Genomic DNA, 22,360 nt, shown 5'->3' on the forward strand with positions numbered 1-22,360 from the left:
CAGTGAGGCCTGGGATTGGTGATGCCAGCGAGCTTCCTGGGGATGCCATGCGGCAGGTCCGCGGACCACATGGAAGCAAGGGTCTAGAAGGGCCACATCTGTTTGTGGTAGGGGAGGGACTCGTGGAGGGAGGGAGGGAGCGGATGGGAAGACTGGAATTAAGGACGGAGGAAGGGAAACCGCTAGCAGAGAGTCCGAGCCGGGAGGAGAGGATGCTAAGAGGAAGGGGACGCATCGCGCCGGCTGGAGGATGCGCAGAGCGAGGCGCGCGGCGGCGGGGACTGGCGGCTGCGCGGCCGCGCGGGCTGCGGGCGGGGGCGGGCGCGTGCTGACGGCGGCTGTAGCCGTAGCGGCGCAGTCCTCGTCCGGCGCCCGCGGCGCCCCCGCTACGGCCCCGAGCGGCCTGGCTGCGGGATCGGTGCGCAGCGATGGCAGGACCGCCCTGGCAGCGCCGGGGGGCCTGGGTGCCGCTGCTCTTGCTGCTGCTGGCCGGGCCCACCACTTGCGCCGCCAGCCCCGCAGACGACGGCGCGGGCCCCGGGGGCCGGGGACCCCGGGGCCGCGGGCGGGGGGACACGGGCGCCGACGAGTCGGTGCCGCGCCACGACTCCTCCTATGGCACCTTCGCCGGGGAGTTCTACGACCTGCGCTACCTGTCCGAGGAGGGTGAGGCTGCGAGAGGGTGAGGGGCTGCGGGAGGGAGACGCGGGCTGGGGGTGGGGGACCGAGGCGGCCGGAGGGGCGGTTTGGTAAGGAGACCGATGGATGTAGCCCTGGCACTGCGGGACTGGAATCGGGAGCGCCCTGCTCAGACCCCCGCCGGCCTGCAGGAGGCACCCGGAGAATTGTAAGCGCCTTCCACCCGCCGCCCGCTTTACAGGTAGGGAGACTGAGGCCAGGAGAAGGAGGTGGTCAACCGAGACCTGAGAGGCTGTCCTCAGGTGGGGCTGAGCCTGGGCTCCCCCAGTTCTTGGCTCGGGCCTCCACTCTCCCTGTCCGGGGTTGGGGTAACGGGTGGTAGGGGAGGAGGCCTCCATCTGGCCTGGGGTGTGTGAGATCAGGGGAGCTGCTGGGAATTAGAAATCTCAATTTAAAGTGATGTTGTCTTATTTTCTCCCTGACTGTATTGACCTAAATTTGCAGAGACTAGCGCCCCAACCTCTCAGCGTTCTGTTCCTGCTGACTGCCGTGCCATTCTAGCTCGGGCCTATTTCTGTCGCGACTTCCATCCCAGTTCTTTTCTGTTACCACACGTGTTAGGGTTCCCCGCTGTGAGCCACCATTGTTGGGGGCTGCTGGGCCCAGAGACTAGGGGTTTTTCAGCTCCAGACCTCCCTGTGGAGTTGCTTTAGTGAGCACAAAAGCCAAGCTGATTCTGTGTAGAAGGAATAGAAACTGGCCTCTTCTCCAGTTTGGAATGTAATGATTTTCCTATTTTTATGCTAAGAGGAATATGCAAGAATTAAATTGGGGTTGAACTGTTCTTGCAACTGATAGGAGGCTGTGTATATTTGTTATGAAGGATTCGTTTTAGCTACATACAACAAGCACACATTAATAGCTTAAATAAGATAGAAGTTTCATGTAAAGAAATCTAAAAGTCATGTAAAGAAATCTAAAAGTAGGCAATCTGGGCTGGTATTGGAGGTTCCATCCTCATCAGAGACCTTGGATCCTGGCCTTCTGCTTCTTCACAAATCTTAGCCTGAAACCTCATAGTCCAAAATGGCTGCTTGATCTCCAGCCACTACATTCACAGGCCAGACAGTGGGAAAGAGAAAGTGGGAAGTAGGTCACTATTTTATAAGGTGATTAGTCAGAAGTCCCATAGAACAATTATACTTCATTGGCCACCACGTGGCCACATGTAAATGCAAAGGAGACTGGGAAAGGTAGCCTTTTAGCTGAAAGGCAATATGCCCAGTTTTTTAAAGAATTGGAATTATTGTATTGAAATGGAAAGGTTGGATTTGGGGGAATATATTAATTGGGTAGAGGTTCAAGTGCTGAAACAGACACCCCTACCTATAGTGGCTTAAATAAAGTACTTTATTTTTTTTCTCACATGAATCTGACTGGTCTGGGCGGTTGGGACAGCTCTGTTCCACAAGGTCCTTCCATCTTGTTCCACCATCCAGTCAAGTTTCATCCTCATCGGTGTGGTGGAAGATGGGTTGCTTGAATGTCCTTGTTCAAGCTTGAGGAAAGGAGAAAGAGGAAATTTAGGACAGACCATTACCTTTTAGGCTGGTTGCACAGGTCACTGCTCTTCGTATTCCTTTGGCAAGAACATAATGACATGACCTAGCTGCAAGAGAGGCTGGGGAATGTAGTCTTCTAGACAGGCAGCCATGTGGTTGGGTAGGAGGAGGGAGGGGGAGGGGGTGGAGAGGGACAAGCAGAAGCAGCGGTATCACTCTGGAAATGATCAAACATTTCAAAGCCCATCTGTTTCTGAAAGTATCTAATACATATTTATTCTGTTCATAGTCAGCCCAGCATGCTGCCACCTCACACACGGCACCTGAGAGCTCATATTCTTATTGGGCACATATCCCTAACAGAGGAGATCAAGGTCAGATGCTCTATGTCCATTTGTATATACAGAGAGAATGAAGTTAGTTGTAGAGTCCAGATGGTTTTATGAACATGGACGTCTGGTGGCTGCAGCCATAAGGAAGGCTTTATAGAGTTGAGCTAGGAAGTATGAAAGCCTTTGATGAGCCAGAAGAGGGAGGACATTTAGGAGAGGTGACCCCACAGGGCAAAAAGGCAGGCAATGTGTGTACAAATCCCTGGTTTGTCTGCTTACCCTTCTCACCGGTCCTGCACAGGCAGCCTGAGGCTCAACTCTGACCGCCAGAAATCCATGATGGTTCCAGCCTGCTCAATGGAGGAAGCCTCAGCTCGTTTATCTGGAATGTTCTCTTTGGACCAACTTCCTTTTACAGTCCTCTCTTACTCCTCCCCTTTGCAAATCTCTTCTCTCCAACACTTTCACTATCTTCAAGTGTAGATCCTACATCCAGCTGGTGGGTGCTAGTGGGAGGTTTGAGCTTCTCAGGGGCAGCACCTCCACTAGATAACCCTGGGTCTGGGTTTTAGCTCTGCGGATCTTCAATAGAGATTTTCTCCAGATCCTTAGAAATAATCAGTGACAATGCCTTAAAGGGTACCGGCAGAGTGAGAGAAGCAGACCAGGCAAATGTCCCAGGTGGATGTTCTAACCCAGAAAGTGAAGGGAAAGGGGACGTCAGGGTGCAGTGTCCGAAGCCTTGGTGAGGCCCAATAGTGTGACAGCTTGAAATAGTTGATGGATTCAAGAAATGAGAGGTGAATTTTCCTGAGATAAATTCAATGGAGAAGGAGGGACCCAGATTGATTTTGAAGGAAGTGGCAAGCGAAGAGGTAGAAATAGTGCCTTTAAACTACTCTTTCTTCTTCTTTTTAAGACTGTATTTTTATTTATTTGATGGAGAAAGGGAGTACAAGCAGGCGGTATGGCAGGCAGAGAGAGAAACAGCCTCCCTGCTGAGCAGGGAGCCCAATGTAGGACTCCATCCGACGACCCTGGGATCATGACCTGAGCTGAAGGCAGACCCTTCACTGACTGAGCCACCCAGGTAGAAAGAATTACTCTTTCTACCAGTACAAATGAGGTTGTCTTTTTCTAGTGATTAGAATATATGTTTCTTCTATGCAGGGGACCCTCTTTTCAGATTCAAAGTAGCCAACTAACTGAATTTCCAGTGAAAAGATGGCCTGGTAATATGTAAATCCAAAAAAGGGAATTAGACTAATGGAGATGGAGAATTCACTGGAAAGCCCACTGACCATCACCCACCCTGTCTAGAAACCATTTCTCCAGTGTCCTGATAGCCCAAGACCTCTATAACCAGAGCTGAAACCTGGCTAATTTGGTATCTTTAAGTACCCCCTAAACACGTTCATTTTTAAAAATTTATTTTATGTTTTGGTTTAATTATGCTATTTGGAGAGAATGTGCAGGGTGAGGGGGATGGGCAGAGGGAGAGAGAGGGATTCAGTAAGCAGTTTCCATGCCCAGCAAGGAGCCAATTGCAGGGCTCCATCTCATGACCCTGAGATCATGACCTGAGCCAAAATCAAGAGATGAACACTTGACTGACTAACCCACCCAGGCACCACTTAACTATGCTAGATTTCAGAATTCTTAGGGATTCCCACTCTTTAAGCCTATACGACTCATCCGTACATTCCTAACACCTCTTTCAGGGAACTTTCCTGATTTTCTCCTTCTCCCCATCCCCTGCCACTAAGTCCATGCAGAAAACTGACCCACGGAAAAATGTAAATATCTTAGCGAAAGCCACACAGCTAGAAAGTAGCAGGGAACTACGTAGATTTGTTCATTCCCTTTATGGATAAGATGGTTCCGGGTGTCCAGCTCTTTGGAATAGAGGGTCCCTGTTGATCTGTACTCCAAAATACAGTGGCATGGGCTGAATGGGCTATATTGGTGGGCAGACTTGAGGAAAGGGGCTTGGAATCAATGGCGTAGGCAGTTAGTGGGGAACTGCTGTTTTCTATCTGGTGGAGTGCCAAGGCAAAAGCTTTGCTTGATGGCCACGCACGCGTGTGTGGAGCTTTCTATGTTTTACATTCTCTAAATCTCCTCGGCCTGTGTACTTCATTCTATGACCCTGATGAGCAGAAACAACGATTCAGGTAGTTTGGAAAGAGAAAGAGGCTGGTGCAGTTGTTCTCAGATTTGAACAGACAGCTGCTGGTTAAAACTTCAAGGAATCAAGACTAAATTAATACCTGAGGGCGGTGAGCCAAGCAGTCAATTAGAAGCAATAAATAGCAAACCAGAAGCCATTAACCACCCAGCGGAGGATGGCAAAGCAGGCTCAAGGGATTTCAGAAAAGGAACAGAGAGTGTCTGGGAATTAGACAAGAAAGGAAACCACAGATAGTCAGCAATTGATGGATATTTGGGTTATTTCCCATTTTTGGCTATTATGAATAATGCTGCCATGAACATCTGTGTACAAGTCTTTGTGTGAATATATGTTTTTCTAGCCCTCTTGATAGGAATATTTACATAGCAAATTGGAAAGAATCAATAGATCCATAATCAGGTGAATGCCTTATAGTTACCATAGACAAGATCGACATAAGTAAACCAAAAGCTCTCTTCTTTTTTAGTGAAAAATAAGCTAGAACATGTCAAAACAAGATATCTAAAATAGCCACAAAAATCTGTATACTGTCCAAATTTTGCCTACCAAAGAATGCCCTGGTCCTGTGTGGAGAAACCATTTTTTAACTATTAAGTGATATGAAAACTATGAATAAATGGGAAATATATCACGATCTTGGAAGGAGTGACTTGGCATTACAAAGATGTCAGCTCTCCCCTCCCCCCATTCATCTGTTCATTTACCACAGTTCCATACAGGAGCCCAGCAGTAGTTGGGGAGAGAACTTGACAAATTAGTATCCATCCTTTGCATGGAAGAACCAAGTTCTGTGAATTGCTGAGATATGTTACAAAGCCTGGCAATTCATACACTGATCCTGGCTCAGGAACCACTAAATAAACCAGAGAACAAAGCAGAGAGTCCAGAAATAGACCTATGTTCCTCTGAGAACCAGTAAATTATTGAGTTGTTCTCATAAATTGCTAGGGAAAAGATGAGTTATTTGAGTAAATGACAGTGAGAAAAATTGAGTCAATGTAGTGAGAAAAATAGAGCTGTTTTCTTCACATTGTATTAAAAAAAATAAATTCCAAATGGGTCCAGTCTAGATGTGAAAGGCAGTACCACAACGTTAATAAATAAACGTGCAGGGAAAGATCTTCAGGTCCTTGGAATGCAGATTTATCTCTGGGACCAGACTCTAAAAGCACAAAACAAAGGAAGAAAAATTATCTCCCCAGCATCATCACATTTAAAGATTTTGTTCCAAGGAAGGATATCTGAGAAAAAAGGCAAGATGAGGAGCAGACCAGAAGGGGGGAGAAACATAGCGTGTGAAACCAACAGTGAACAGTGAATTAGTATCAGAAATGTGCATAAACTCCCGTGAGAAAGACCAAAAACCAAGTTAAAAAAAAAGTTCAACGATTGTGTGTATACACACCATAGAAAAGGAAACCCAAGTGCCTAATATAGATACGAGATGTTTAGCTGCACTAGTACTTGGGGAAATACAAATTAAAATACTGAGAGGGACGCCTGGGTGGCTCAGTTGGTTGGACGACTGCCTTCGGCTCAGGGCGTGATCCTGGAGTCCCGGGATTGAGTCCCACATCAGGCTCCCAGCTCCATGGGGAGTCTGCTTCGCTCTCTGACCTTCTCCTTGCTCGTGCTCTCTCTCACTGTCTCTCTCTCTCTCAGGTAGATAAATAGGGTCTTTGAAAGGAAAAAAAAAAAATACTGAGAATGTGGGATACTATCAAGTACAGGCAAGACTGGAGGGAAAATAGGAACCTCGGGCTCTGGGGGTGGGATGATAGACCCCTCCCCTCTGACCTCACCGAGCCTTCTGGAATGAAGGGTGTGACCTAGCTCTAGCTCTCTGGGGTTTACTGAAACAAAACAAAAACCTCTTGCATAATATGTCCATAAGAAGCCTACATAAGGCAGTTCTTCTCATCATTATTAAAAAAATTTTTTTGATGAAGCAGACATTGAAGGTACTTCAAACATTAAGGCAATTGAGAGGTTATTTCCTTTTTTTTTCTTTCCTTTTCTTTTTTTTCTTTTTTAAAGATTTTATTTATTTATTTGACAGGCAGAGAGGCAGGCTCCTTGCTGAGCAGAGAGCCCGATGCAGGGCTCGATCCCAGGACCCCGGGATCATGACCTGAGCCAAAGGCAGAGGCTTTAAGCTGCTGAGCCACCCGGGCACCCTGAGAGGTTATTTCAAAAAAATCTGGTTATATGCACATCCGAGAATGCTCTTCAGTCAGGAATAATAACAGGTCTCACGTTTATATATAGAGATAGATTTCCAAAGGAAAATAATAAGTAGGAGAAGCTGTACCACACACTATCGCTTATGCAGATTGAAAGCATGCATAAGGCTCCTACTTTTCAAGAGCACACACTTATAAAAATCAACATAGGGATGGCGGCTGGTGAGTCGGGGTGGGCCCTTGCTAGTCTGCTCTGCTTGGGTGCTTCTGGATATCTCCTACATGGCCTGGAATGGCCAGGGCCTCGCCTTCTGTGGGCAGCGTGGCACGGTGGTGTTGGTAGCTCGGTGAAAAATTGGGCGTGGAGCCTCCACGGTAGATCCAGGTTCTGCTAAAGGCACTTTGGTGATTATTTTATAAGGGAATCATGCAAGACTTTCAGGATGTTGTTTTTGGGAACATGAAAGGGTTTTTGCAGTAAGGCGGGACCTCATCCTGGGCAGGCAGAGTTCCCTGATCTCTGAGGAGCAGGAACAGATGAGATGCTTACCTCCCAACCCCCCTTTCAGTATAGCACAGTAAAATACTGCTTTTCTAAGATGTATGCGTCAGAGTGCTCATTCTGTTAAAACATGCAGGTTTGCAGAAGGTTACATAGGAAATACTCTAGACCAGGAGGAAAGTGGGCTTAGGAACGGATTAGGGGAAAATAGAAGATGGGCTTTGCATAGACTGTTAGGACTGTCCCAGGCCAAGCCAACAAATGTCATTGGTTTCATTTGGTGCACCTACAGACTTAAAAATCAAAATTGTGCCATCAAGATAATGTGCCAGTCCAGTTGTACAAAGCCTGTCAAAAACCCTGTTGAACGACACTCTCTCGCTCTTTACCAAGAGAATGGATGATAAGGTACAGCCTGCAAATCCATTGTGTTGGTATTTAAGGATTAATCCATTCAGTCTCTATCCATCAAGATCCGATCAGAAAGACAGAAACCAGTTCTAAGCTTTTTTGTTGTTGTTTGTAAAGAGGATGACCAGCCCCAGGAGCTAAGTAGGTGCTGGGGGCCTGGAGAAGCAAAACGGGGCACAGAGATAGGAATGGTTGGAAGCAGCTACTGCCCCTGGGACTGGGTGGTGGGATGTGTCAGGGCACAGAGAAGGGCTTGAAGCAGTGAGAATCTAGAAGCTCAGCCAAGAGACCCCCTCAAAGCCCCCAAAACTGCAGCCCATCCTCTGAGAATGGGGCTCTCTGCCCAGCTGCTGCCAGTTCCTTTGAGGGCATGACAGGCTGGTTAGGAGAGTCTAGAAACAAGCTGGAAGCTGGAACCAACTTGCCACAGCAAGGATGAAGCAGGATCACTGAGGAGTGGAGTGGTGGGCAGCAATCCAGTTGGAAATGATGAGGGAACAGAAGGAAAGCTGAAGACAAAGCAGAAGCTGACCACCCCCCCCTCCGCCATGGCATACATGGACATTCCTCAGGCCCTCCTGGCTGCCCTATAGGGAAAACATAGTTCATCTGTAGAGATCACAATCCTGTAAGACATGAGTCTCCCTCAGTTTACAAATGTCTTAGCAATCTAGAAGAACAAAGCATTTCTATGAATAACCTCGCTTCCAGAAGGAAATGTAGACACAGTTAAATGCTTATAATCTTGACAGATACTTGAAGTGGGGAGAGTGTAATGTTCCTCCAGGAACTTCCCAACTATGTTCATAGTTGGGAGAAACAACCTTCATAGAGGGAAAAAGAACCTTAACTTGAAAAACGGCAAGGCTCCTGGTATCCTGTGAGTTGTCTTTAACATATGAAAATCCTTTTGAAACCCCTTTTGCCTTACTACCCCCAATCCCATAGTGTCTAATCAGCCACCCTTCACAACCCCGGGGCAGCGGCTCTTACTGCCCACAGGTCCTGTCCCCGCACTTTAATAAACCACTATTTTGCACCTAAGATGTCTCAGGAATTCTTCCTTGGTCACTGGATCTGGACTCCACCCCACAGAACCTCACCTGTATTCTAAAACCCCATCAGGAAGGAATGGTCTTCCCTTCTTCCTGCCTCCTAACCTTCCTCCAGTGTTTCCTTTTGGCAGAGCCTAGCCAGTTGGCAAAGGAGAAATGTGGTTTGCAGAGTGCTCAGCCCATCATAAAGTTGGCTATAGAAGGCTGGGTTGTAGCTCACAGACGAGAGCTTAAATACTGGCACATGGGCCAAACTAAATTTGTGCCAAATAGATCATTTAAATTCAGGGGGGAAATGGTAATGTTGCTGCATTTAATATTATTCTGCCAACCCCAATTAGTAGAGTGAACTTAATTTCTGGTGCTAATAACCCAGAGTTAGCGCAGACCCCACACACCAAAGACCCCACACATGACCGCTTTCACTGTAGATGAACTGGCTGTGAATCCTGGGGCTACCCGCAGCCCCCCTCAGGTTCTGTAATATTCACTTGATTATTTCACAGAGTTCAGGAAGGCACTGTACTTCCTATAAAGGATATAATTCAGGAACAGCTGGTGAAGACACACATGAGGGAAGTCTGGGGATCTCCCAAATGAGAGTTCCTATATCCTCTCCTCATGGAATCAGACCTTGTCACCCTCCCTAGTATTAGTTTGTTCACCAACCAGGAAGCGGGATTGAGCTTGTGTCCGGAGTTTTTATTGGGGTCTCATTATATAGGCATTACTGATTTAATCACTGACTACATAATTAAATATAGTCCCCAGGGGCTGGCTGACAGTCCCAAACCTCTACTCATGGTTGGTTTTTCTGGTGACCATCCCCCTTCCCGAGTCCTCTCATCTCTTAGCATAAAATCCAGTGTGAGCCCAAGGGGCTCATGAATAACAAAGACAGTCGTGCTGGTAAGTTCCAAGCCTCTCACCCAGGGACCATGGACAAAAACCAGTCAAATTCTTTATTATACAACATTTTACAAAACCAGAGAAAAAGATACGCCCCAAAAGCATTTGACAAAACAAGTTCTCACTCCAAGTTTTAGAATTGTAAAAGAGAACAGGAAATTAGCACTAGAAAACCCCTGAGAAGCCATTTGCTAACACTAAAAGGTAGTTTGGTTCGTTAATAAATGAGTTTTGTTCCAAAGCTTGCTTGTATTTAGAGCTTAGAAACCCATTCTTCTAGAGATTATCTTACCCAACAGTTATTAGTTCTCAGTCCAGTTTACAAAAGTTAATAGTCCTAGTAACCCAATACTAATAATAACTGGCATTTATTGAGATGGAAATCTGCTGTATGCTAGTGTATTTGTTCTAGGTGCTAGGAAGTGGTAAGGATATCAGAAGAAGATGGGGAAACTGAGAAGCAGCATTGTAAGAGACTGTTTCAGTTACCTACAGAATTTTTAAAAAATTTATTTATGGTGCCCTGGGTGGCTCAGTGCGTTAAGCATTTGCCTTCAGCTCGGGTCATGATCCCAGCGTCCTGGGATCCACTGCCATGTCGGGCTCCCTACTTAAAGATGGCAAAAAGCTACTAGTGCTGTATTTTAGCGTGTGATCAAGATCTAGGGTAGTAGAAATGAACTGTCCAAAGTGTACAGATGTGTGCCAGGAAAGTGTGGCTTAGCGGCTTTTTTAAAAAGTACAATCTAGTGTGATATGGGAAGCAAAGGCAAAAGAAAAATTAAAGTTTCCTTAAGTTACTTAGGTTTCCTTAAGTTACTTAAGTTTCTTTACTTAAGTTTCTTTAGTACCTTACTAAGGGCAAAGGTACTCTTAGCCCAACCCCTAGGATCCTGTAGTTTACTTTGACATATAAAAATTCCTTTGGAAACTTCCTTTATCTCTGCCCACCGAGGTATATATTGGCAATCATCCCCTAAGCATATGATCCACTGATAATACATCTGAAGGGTCTCATGACTGAGTTTTCACTGAACAGTAATAAAATGACCTTTTCCTAACATAGCTGGAAAGGTCCTCAAGGCCCTGGAAACCTTGTTTCCAAAATACCTGGGAGGCTTGTACTTTCCCTAACTCTCTCCCAACTTGAAAGGATATAATGGGGCTCTCCTCAGGACCCCAGTACAGCTCCTTCTGCTCACAGCTCCTGGGCAGGATCACTTATATTTATTTACATTGCCTAGTAGCTGTGGGTGATTTTATTTATTCATCTGACAATCATGTAATCCAGTGCCAAGCACTATGCTGGACAGAGAGCCCAAGATGACCCCTATGTGGTTCCCATATGCATGGAGTTAGTTAACAGCTGAGGAGAAGAAATCTTGCTGTCACAGACCGAAAGCATAGTGCAGGCCTACCCTTCAGTGTGTGGTTGAATGCATTAGGACGTTAAGCAATCTTACGAGAAAGAGACTCAGTTGTTAGAAACAATGTGTTTGAAGAATTTAGTGAGCCAGGAAAATGTCCTATAAACTTTGTGAGAGATGAGAGTTCAGAGAAAGGGGGAAATCCTATTATCCTGTATAGGTATAAATGGAAAACCTCTACTATCAAATATACAAATATTTCATTGTTGACTTTTTTTCCTTTTAGAGCATGGCTATTGTATGAACACTGTGATGTTCACACTCCCAGGGATGGTGGCGAGCCCATGGTTTTATGAAATTAGGCCACCTCTCTGCCTCATGTTCCCTGCCTGTATAATGAGGGAAAGGCCACATAATTCTCAGTTCACATGTAAGACTGGCTCAAAGACGTGTGCCCTACACCCTCCCCTCCTGAAGAGGGTGATTAGGCTTACATGAAGCCCTTTTCTGAGGACCTAAACGTTTCTGGACACACGTGATAGAAGATAGTCAACATACTAAAAAGAAAAATTTCTCCTTGGAAAAGCTGTCACTGGATTTTCTAACCATTGTTTATTCTCACCGTCTAGGTTACCCTTTCCCTACTGCTCCTCCTGTGGATCCATTTGCCAAAATCAAAGTGGATGACTGTGGAAAAACTAAGGGATGCTTTAGGTTGGTAGATCTGCAAGTTGGATAACTTTAAGGCTAAGGCACTGATTTACTTCTCAAGGTCGTATTTCCGATGTGTACAACTCTCTCTAATCAAGCGCCTACAGCCCCCTCAGAGTGTCCACAGGGGTGTGGCCTGCTTCCAATGGCCACCCCAGTCTCCAATCTTGGAGGCCACAAGCTCTCAAAGGCTCTTTGGCACTGGAATGTCCTTCTCTGGTTTTTCATATATGACCATACTGCCGTTGGCTCAGGTGTCTACTTCTGACCAGTTGGCTGTATGAACAAGAATCATGTGACGTGGGCTGTGTCTTAGTAGCAGGGTTGTGAGTGGGACAGACCATGATAGACACGTCTGAGACCAAATTTCTTTTCAAATAGTCATGACTTAGTGGTATCTGGATGATACTCTCTCGTCATGAACACTGATGATTGTAGTGAGTTTGGTTTGTCAGGTTTAGGGAGTCCCCACGTGATTACTAGTCATGCTCTATCAAGACATGATGGCCCAGAACTAGCAAACACTGATATAGATGGTGAGCCTCCCGTCCAGACAGCCCCACTTTGTTGGAAAAGCCACCTCCTCTTTGAAACTGTTATTTCCTAAACTAAATTGTCCTTGAGTAAAGGTTGTGATGCCCATTGCACTGAAAGTTCTGAATTTTTTTACTTTTGCTCAGTGCTCAAGGTCTAAGGAGAAAAAATTAAATAAAGGGGTTTTGATTTCTCTTTGGATTACAAGGGTATTTCTAAGGAATTTTCTTTAAAGATTTTATTTATTTATTTTCGAGAGACAGAGAGAGGGCACAAACAGTTGGAGAAGCAGAGGAAGAGGGAGAAGCACATTCACCGCTGATCAAGGAGTCTGCTGTGGGGCTAGATCCCAGGACTCTGAGATCATAACCTGAGCCAAAGTCATATGCTTGACTGACTGAGCCACCCACACACCCCTCTAAGGAGTTTTTAAGAATCCAAATAATACTATTATTGAGGAAACGGGCCAGCAATGTTAACTCTGGTGACTGGGGACGTTTTCTAGAAGGGAAGGAATTTCAGTACCTGCTGTCTCCGGGGTGGTTCGTTTTCTGGCCCATTCAATCCTCTAACTTTCTTTACAACCATTCAACATTTTCACCCACTTCTACAATGTCCTCAGCTCACATCTCTTCCCAGACGTTCAGGGTCCCTGCCAGCCTGCTGGCATGTTCCTTGCCTCCCTCCTCAGTCAGTACTTGGCAGCCTTGTGCCCTGTTCCTTCAGGTACCTTCCGCCTGAGTTTCCCTTGTCCCACCCATTGCTACAGTTTTCTGTTCTTCTGAAAATGACATGAAGCAATGTCCCTCTCACTAGGGCTTTCTGATTCTTAAAGGATCCATAAGTCCCCTGGATGAAAATTTAAATTTGTGTTTCCATTGCAATCATGCCCCTTAAAATGATGAATGTATGCATAATCGGATTATGTGGATAACCAGTTTATACTGCTCAGTACTCTGGTGTCCTGATTTGTAATTGTGCGATAGCCCGATAGAGCCAAGGCAGATTTTATAAATAAATGAGGCATTCATGCTCAGGGAATACCAAATGAGGTATTCATTTGAGGTATGTATGAGTGTTTTGCAGCCATTCAAACAGATAAAAGCGGAGGAAAGTAGAATCATGTTTAGTAGTAAAGAACGTGTTCAACCAAGAGACCCTGCGCAGTATAGTGAGATATAGCCTGTGCAGGTAAGCAAAATCTACCTTCAGTAAGACTACACCATCCATTACCTGAATGCTCAGAATTTACACGTTCCTGGGTCTGTAGTTTGATTTATATTTAATCTGTAAGTTTTTGTTAATTTAGTTTATGAAAACTTGTAAGTGAAAAAGAACTGGTATATATTTAATTCACAAAGACAGTTTATTAACTCTGAGAATTTCTTCCCCTGAAAGGGATTCAGAAAGAACTCAGTCCTAACGAATATCTGAGAAACTCTAATATAATGTTGAGAACTCTGGCTGGGAGTGGATGCCCAGGTTCAAGTTCTCTTGCAGCTACTGACTCACTATGCAAGCTAGCCCCTTCCCATCACTGGCCCTCAGCTTCTATGTAGGTAAAAAGGAGCAGATATTTTCCAAGATCTCTCCCAAGTGAAACTGGTTTTCAGATTCCTGGTAGAAAGGATCTCATTCATTTGGTAATCTTGCTTCACTCTGCCTGATATGTTGTTGCCTTCTTAATGTTTTGCAAATAAGAAGATGAAGCAGCGGTGCTCTGTTTTGTTCTATCCTATAGATACGGCAAGCCAGGCTGTAACGCAGAGACCTGTGACTACTTCCTCAGCTACCGGATGATAGGGGCTGATGTGGAATTTGAGCTGAGTGCTGACACAGATGGTTGGGTGGCAGTTGGATTCTCTTCAGACAAGAAAATGGTAAGATGCAAATCATGATAAAAGATGATTTTTTTCCCCCTTAGTTCTCTGTGCTACTTTAGATTTTGGAGAACGGGCATGGTTTCTCTCAGCCACCGTGCCACAGTGAAATATGTGCATCTCCAACATTTGATTTTCTTTTTCAAAGCAAGGGAAATAAATTGATAAAAGCAGTATACCAATTATATTGGTTATGGCTCTCTGATTGCAAGTGAAAAAAAAATTCAAGCTAGCTTAAAAAGAAAAGGAAGGGCTGGTTACAGAAATATGAGGTATCATGTGGTACCTGCATTCGTTAGTTATTTGGGCAGTAATGCTGCAAGAAGAGCTTCCAAACCACGTGGTTTAGAAGCATTTATTTCTTGTTTACGTGTGTGTCCCTTGGTTAGGGTTCAGCTGGGCTTGACCCTAGCACATGAGTTGGATTTGGGTTTTCTCTCATCATTCTGGAACTACCAAGGCATGTCATTCTCATGGCAGAGACAGAAGGGCAAGAGACCTCCAAGCCTATTTCAAACTCCTGCTCACGTTCACATCTGCTAACATTTCATTGCCCAAAGTGAGTAATACAGCCAAGCCCAGAATGAAAGGATTGGGAAGTTCACTGTCCTGCCCAAGAGGCCCTGTGAAGGGGCAGGTATGTCATAGTACTACTGGGGAATGAAGACTCGAACCCAACAATTCAGTCTTCCACAGTACACCTCTGGACCTCAGAGAGACCAGGAACCCAGAGCAGGACCAGGCGGAGCATGTGGACCCCAGGCAGCTGTCCATCTCTTACCTCTGCTTCTCTCTGTGTCTCAGCTGTCTTCTTCCCTCTTCCCTGTGTGATACCATCATTTGCCATCTCACTGTGCCAGGGTGCTTCCCAGACAGCCAGACTTTCTTGGGCCCCTCCACTTTTTTTCTTTTTTTTAAGATTTTATTTATTTATTTGACAGACAGAGATCACAAGTAGGCAGAGAGGCAGGCAGAGAGAGAAGGGGGTGGGGGGAAGCAGGCTCCCCGCTGAGCAGAGAGCCTGATGCGAGCCCCTGTACACTTGCACAGGCTGCTGCTCCACCATGAGGAGCCTCCCTCTCTTCCTCTGGCCTGCTCTGAGGCTCCCGTAAGGAGAGGAGGCCGGCTCAGATCAGCTTACAGCAGTGGGCGTGGCGAGAAGTGCTCAGATTTGGGATATGCTTTGAAGGTACTGCTGACAGTGTTCACTGGTGGATCTGGGAGAGGTTGTAAGTGGGTATTAAGTAGAGACTGGGGGATCAGGCTAAGCAGTTAGAGCTCTGGGGGCTTTGCTCTTGGAAAGGTCACCAGAACGATGAGCTTCTACCAAAGCCAGTCCTGGCAGTAAGACTGGGCCTACCTGGTAAGACTGCATGGATATGAATCTCCTACTGTAGGGTCAGGGAGAGAAACAGCAGGTGTGTGCCATCCCAGAAGCTGGCTTGCAATGCAAATGACCATTTCCTGTCCTAGATGCATTTGTGTTCATGGTGTAGCTGTTAAGATTAAGGTGCTCAGGGGCCCCTGAGTGGTTCAGTGGGTTAAGCCTCTGCCTTCTGCTCGGGTCATGCATGATCTCAGGGTCCTGGGATCGAGCCCCGCATCGGGCTCTCTGCTCAGCGGGGAGCCTGCTTCCTCCTCTCTCTGCCTGCCTCTCTGCCTACTTGTGATCTCTGTCTGTAAAATAAATAAATAAAATCTTAAAAAAAAAAAAGATTAGGGTGCTCGAGGAGGGAGGTTGAGTAAGGGGCATTCGAATTTTATGTTTGACATTTTTTGAAAAAGATATATTTATTTTAGAGAGCATGAGTGGGGAGGGGTGAGGGAGAGTGAGAATCCTCAGGAGACTCCCTGCTGAGCACAGACCCTGACTCAGGGCTTGATCCCAGGCCCCTGAGGTCATGACCTGAGCCAAAACCAAGAGTTGGTGGCTTAACCGACTGTGCCACCCAGGTGCCCCTATGTTTGACATTTTGCTATCTGAAGGCCTTTAACAGGTAAGTCTCTCTTTTCTTCTCCTTTTATTCCAAGCACAGATGAAATTTTTTTTCAAAACCTGATGTAAGGGAAAAGCAAAATGGAACCTCTTTTTAATAACCTTAAACTTTTTTTGAAATGGTACATTATAGGTTTTTGTTTTTTTTTTTAATGAGACTATTTTTAGAGCAGTTTTAGGTTCACAGCAAAATTGAAGAAAGGCACAGACAATTTTCTGCCCCTCATACTCCATATACCCCGTATACCCTGTATACCCCTGCCCTCACACATGCCTAGCTTTTCTCATTATCAGGACCCCCTATGGAGTAAATGTACATAAACGTAAAATCTACCATTTTAACCATTTAAAAATGTACACCTCAGTGGCATTAACTATGTTCACACGTGCAACCATCACCGCTGTCCACGTCCAGAACTTTTTTTTTTTCCACAAATGATGACGTTTTGCCACATGTGCTTTATTTCTCTCCCCTGCTGCTGCTCCTGTACTTGCTATTATTTTTATTATTTCCTGGAAGCTTTGGAGAGTCAATCTATTCATTAAAGTCAGGGAGTTTAACATTAACATGATAGTATGATCAAACATCGTGCCCATTTTCCAGTGTTGCCCATATAAAACTACCTTTTATAGACATTCTTATTTTATGATTTGGGATTCTGTCTAGGAATATTACTAGTTGTCATGAATGCTTTGTCTTTTTTATTGAAATTGTTTCTTTACCGTGTGTGTGTGTGCATGTGTGTGTGTGTGGTCTTTCATGACATTGGCTCTTTTGAAGATCACAAGTATGTCTTGGAATACTTTTTGTAATGATTTTTTGTAGAATGACTCTCAGTTTGGGTTTGTTTCTTCATGATTAGGTTCGGTGTGCATCTTCAGCAGGAGGACTAAATCGCTGTATTTATTTATTTGACAAAGAGATCACAAGTAGGTGGAGAGGCAGGCAGAGAGAGAGGAGGAAGCAGGCTCCCCGCTGAGCAGAGAGCCCGATGCGGGACTCGATCCCAGGAGCCAAAGGCAGCGGCTTACCCCACTGTGCCACCCAGGCACCCTGGTTAAAGCTTTTTTAATAAAAATAATTTGGGGAGGTGAGATTTCAAATTACAGAGATAATGAGGCAGAGATATCTGAGTGAAATTTCTTTCTAGCAGAGAGGTTTGTAAAAGACGCATCTTTGACTCCTTCCTTCATCGTTTCCATGCAGGGTGGTGATGACGTCATGGCCTGTGTCCACGATGACAATGGCCGGGTCCGCATACAGCACTTCTATAATGTCGGCCAGTGGGCCAAGGAGATCCAGAGAAATCCTGCCAGAGATGAAGAAGGAGTCTTTGAGAACAATCGGGTCACCTGCAGATTTAAACGCCCCGTGAACGTTCCCAGAGACGAGACCATTGTCGATCTGCATTTGAGTTGGTATTATCTGTTTGCCTGGGGTCCAGCCATTCAGGGTAAGCTTACATTTTGGCATCTGGATTAAACTCCAGACACTGCCTTGCTTGCATTCATTATTTATTGGACAAGAGAGCGATAAGCCCTTTGGATACAGTAAAAGAAAAAGGAGAAAGGATCCTGCTTTTAGGAAGTTGTAATGGACTTGTTACACACATGGACATACAAATGGACAAGTAATACGCGTACACAGGTGGCACAGTACAAGATAGTATATGACGAGCTCTGTGCTTAATGGAATAGATCATGGGTCTGCTAATGTGGGGGTACGTGTTGTATTAAATTCTCACAACATTCTCATTTACTCCTCACCACATCCTTAAGCGGTATAGATATTACCTTCCTCATTTTAGAGAGTTTCAGGAACTTGCTCAAGGCTATACAACCAATTAATGGAAGAACTAAAATTCAGTCCTAGGTCTCACTGACTCCAAAGTCAGTGAGTACTCTTAGCGCTTATACGTTAAGAATAAAAAATACTGAAAATAAATAAATATGGGGCGCTTGGGTTGCTCAGATGATGAAACATCTGCCTTCGGTTCAGGTCATGTTCCCAGGTTCCTGGGATTGAGCTCTGCATCGGGCTCCTTGCTCAGCTGAAGTCTACTCTCCCTCTCCCTGGTGCTCCCCCTGCTTGTGCTCTCTCTCTCTCTCAAATAAATAAATAAAATCTTTAAAAAAAAAAAAGAAAAATAAATATAAAAAATATTGAACAGGAAAGGACATCTGGAGACTTCTGTAAGAGACTGACATCAACCATCCCATTCGTGTTCACTTTATGACTATTCTGGTAGTCACAAATCTACCAAATTATCATATAATTTAGCCCATCACTCCTCAAATTTTAACATGTACAGGAATTACCTGGCAATATTCAAATGCAGTTTCAGTAGGTCTGGGGCGGAACCTGAGACTCTGCATTTCTAACCAGCTTCCCAGTGAATGCTGCATCATTGGGACCTCACTTTGAGTGGCAAGGCTCTTCAGCAGATCCCCCACAAAGACCCAAGGATATCATGAGACCTTTGGGATGTTGCCAAAATCAAGTTACACAGCATTCCTCCTGGCTGATCAAGCCTAAGGGCCTAAGAATGGAAGTGAATTGTTCATGGTCCTTGTAGGAGTTTCCATTGATTGGTCTGGAGATTTTATACCTTCTTTGCCTGTTTCTTTTTCTTTCTTTTTTTTTTTTTCATTTGGAGAGAGAGAGTGCGCATGAGCGGGTGAGAACCCAAGCAGGGGGAAGGCTCAGAGGGAGAGGGAGAAGCAGACTCTCTGCTGAACAGGGAGTCCTATCTGGGACTCCATTCCAGGACCCCGAGATCATGACCTGAGCTGAAGGCAGATGCTGAATGGACTGAGCCACCCAGGCGCCCCCATTTTTTTTTTTTTTTTTTTTTTTGCCTATTTCTAATTGGAAAACATTTGTTGGCCTCCAGATTTATGACACCTTTCCATTTTGCTTATTTCCCAGGATCCCAACAATGGATCTGCAGTTAAATCTCTGAGTACTTTTCAGTACTCACAGAAATAAATTATATCTCAGCCTGGAGAAATGAACCCATTTAAAATCATGGGATTTGGAGCCTAAAACTTTTAGAATTGAGTGTGTGTTTTCCCCATTGGTTGCTATACCCAGCTCTCATCTAAATTCTTAATTCCCAATTTCTTGGTGTTTAAAATGGAGATGATGAGAATACCAGCTTCAAAGGATCGTTGTAAGCATGAAATGAAAACGAGTATTTGAAGTTCCTTTACAAATTGGGGAATGCCATACTTGGGAAAGTCATCGTCTGACATAAATGGAATAACAAGCCTAACATTCCAGGCCCTTCTCAAGTCTGTCCCACTTTGCCTAATCAGCCCTCCAGGACTCTAGGTGTTCTCATTGTCCCCAAACAGAGCAGGCCTATTCCTACCCCATATACAGGCTCGTGAACCCGTTACTGATTTAGTCCCTCTCTATTGATCAAATCCTATCCATTCTCTTTGTTTGTTTGTTTGTTTGTTTAAGTGCAGGGTGTTCTGTTGAATCTTATATTTTTTTTAAGATTTTATTTATTTATTTGACAGATAGAGATCAAAAGTTGGCAGAGAGGCAGGCAGAGACAGAGAGAGGAAGGGAAGCAGGCTCCCTGCTGAGCGAAGAGCCTGATGTGGGGCTTGATTCTGGGACCCTGGGATCATGACCTGAGCCAAAGACAGAGACTTTAACCCGCTGAGCCACCCAGGCGCCCCCTGTCTGTTCTCTTAAAGTTTCTCAAAGGGACTATAGTTTAAGCTTAAAGGGGATGTGGGATTAGGTTTCCCTTAAGGGAAGTGGAGTTCCATGGATAAGACTAGGAGCCCATGTACACGACCAATGAGGGAGGTTCGGTTGGATAGGAGAGGGGAATGTGTCTGTATCTGTAGAGAAAGAAAAATCTCTACCAACCTGAGTTTGACTTGCGCTAACAGGAGCCAGCACAGAGGTTGGAGCAGGGAATTAACATGTCCAGTTTGGCAGGGCTTCCTTAGCAGATAGGACTTTAAAGAACACTCACTCTGAGCCCTGTTTCCAAGGAGACCTTTGCACTGAACTCACACTCCTGTAGTCCCCCTAATCCAATTTCCATGTGCTTTTTCAGGAGGTCAGGCACTTTGAATCAACTTCAGGTTTTTAAGCATCCCATGTACACAGGCTTTCCCTCTTTACATGTCTTATCAGGTTAAAAAAAAATGTCTATTGTCCAAACACTTGTTTGGTATCTTAATCCTCCTGCTACCTCCCTCTGCCTCTCAGCCATACAGACGTGTGCACCGCACACCTGCACCCTCTCTGGTCCAGCCTGGGCCGACCACCACTTCATTACCCACAGACAGTGACAGAGACCTCCATCTAGAAGGAGAGCGTGGTCAGGAGTGGTTGATGACCCATAGAGGAAAGGTACATTTGAGGGGGAAAAATTGTAGCTCTTGCTGTCTGAAATCAACATAGTTTTCCATATGGAATTAGTGAGATAAAACTCATTAGAGACCTTGAAAGTGGGCGTTCATATGATTCGAAGAACCAACAATGTGGGGTGAAGTGGAGAGATCGGTAATGTTCTTCTGGTAGTGGGTGTCTGCATCCATGAGAACCAGTCTTTAGGGGGCAAATTTAGGTAATTTCGATGTTCCTTCTATTCCTATTTAGGTACAGTTGCAAAGAATTCTTTGATAGCTCTAATACCTGATTCCAGATCTTTATAATCCTGGCTTATGGATTCAATGCTAAAGACTTGTCTGGTCTTTCTGTGGTTTGCATATGTCATTTTAAATCTTTCTTTTCTTTCTTTCTTTCTTTTCTTTTTTTTACTGACCCCTTCCTCTTTCTTCCTTAAAGGCTCTATCACCCGGCACGACATAGACTCACCACCGACTTCAGAACGTGTTGTCAGTATTTACAAGTATGAAGACATTTTTATGCCATCAGCTGCCTATCAAACCTTCTCCTCTCCGTTTTGTTTGCTTCTCATTGTTGCCCTGACCTTCTACTTATTGATGGGAACCCCTTAACTACAGCTGCAAAGCCAACATATTAAATAGATTAGAAAGTCTTTAGTATAAATATATTTTTAAAGAATATGCAGTATAATTTTAGCTTTTCTTATTTAAAAAAAAAGACTCCTATGATTTCAGTTTTTTGGAAGAAAGAGCAAGCTGCTTTTCTAATCAAAGAGGATTGTTTAATATTGATCCCATACTTTTGGAAAGTACTTAAAATTTTTTCTAAGCACTTTCACATGTGTTTTCTTCTTTGAGCTTCATAATATCTCTGAGTTGGCTTGATGAAAATTGTTAGGGCCATCTTACTGGATGGGCTTTGAAGTTGAGGAAGCTGCTTTTTTTGGTGACCTCTGTACCATGTGGCCTTGGCTACTTGGTCAGATAACACATAATAAGGTAGAGAAGGAGCTAGGCACACAGATTCTAAACGACCTTTATTCTTCCAACTACAGCTCAGGAGAGCATTACTAAAGAGAACTTTACTGGGTGGCCCTTAGTCGGGAGAAGTTTCAAATTTCCATAATACGTTTGGATATTTACATAGCTGATGGGGAGAATGGGAAAATTTGCAATGATAAGAAAATGGTCTCTACTTACTGGAAATGTCTTCTCAGTCAGTGAGTAGTTATGAGAAAATATTTTTTTATTGCTGTTTGGAAAGGTTAGAAACAGAACTGTGAGTGTTCCTGAAGATGTAAAACTCTATTAATGATTAAAAAAAAAATAAGGGCATTCTTAGTGGTTAGAATTTAGACTCTTCTATCACTGTATTTTATAAATTAAACAGTTCATGTATGGTTACAGCTATTCTGTTGTCAGAGTCAACATCTACTGAGTATGGTTAAATATGTATTATAATAGACAAATCATCCTAATAAAAGTTTAAGGCATTTTGAAAATAAATTAACATTTTTGGAGATTGTGGAGATTTGGAATAGAAACTTTTTAAAGATGACATTTCTTTTTTAAATCAGAAAATGGGAGATGACTCCTAGAGTGAATTCACCTAGAGTTTCTGTTCAGCGTGTTCAGACTTGTAGACTGGACCAGCAGTCAGCAGAAGTTATCCTAATGCCTTGACTTAATGCATTTTCTTTTTTCAAAG

General features: G+C 44.5%; 1 protein-coding gene across 1 annotated transcript; it reads left to right on the forward strand.

The window, feature by feature from the left end:
- The first annotated feature begins 413 nt into the window (after positions 1-413).
- On the forward strand, positions 414-22,181 carry FRRS1L (ferric chelate reductase 1 like). The gene is made up of 5 exons (XM_044265182.1): positions 414-666; positions 11,781-11,865; positions 14,138-14,276; positions 17,480-17,726; positions 21,092-22,181. The coding sequence occupies exons 1-5, from the start codon at positions 429-431 to the stop codon at positions 21,262-21,264; spliced, it is 882 nt and encodes a 293-aa protein (XP_044121117.1). The 5' UTR covers positions 414-428; the 3' UTR covers positions 21,265-22,181.
- The last annotated feature ends 179 nt before the right edge of the window (positions 22,182-22,360 follow it).

Source organism: Neovison vison, chromosome 9 (assembly GCF_020171115.1).
Source record: "Neovison vison isolate M4711 chromosome 9, ASM_NN_V1, whole genome shotgun sequence".
Taxonomy (NCBI): domain Eukaryota; kingdom Metazoa; phylum Chordata; class Mammalia; order Carnivora; family Mustelidae; genus Neogale; species Neogale vison.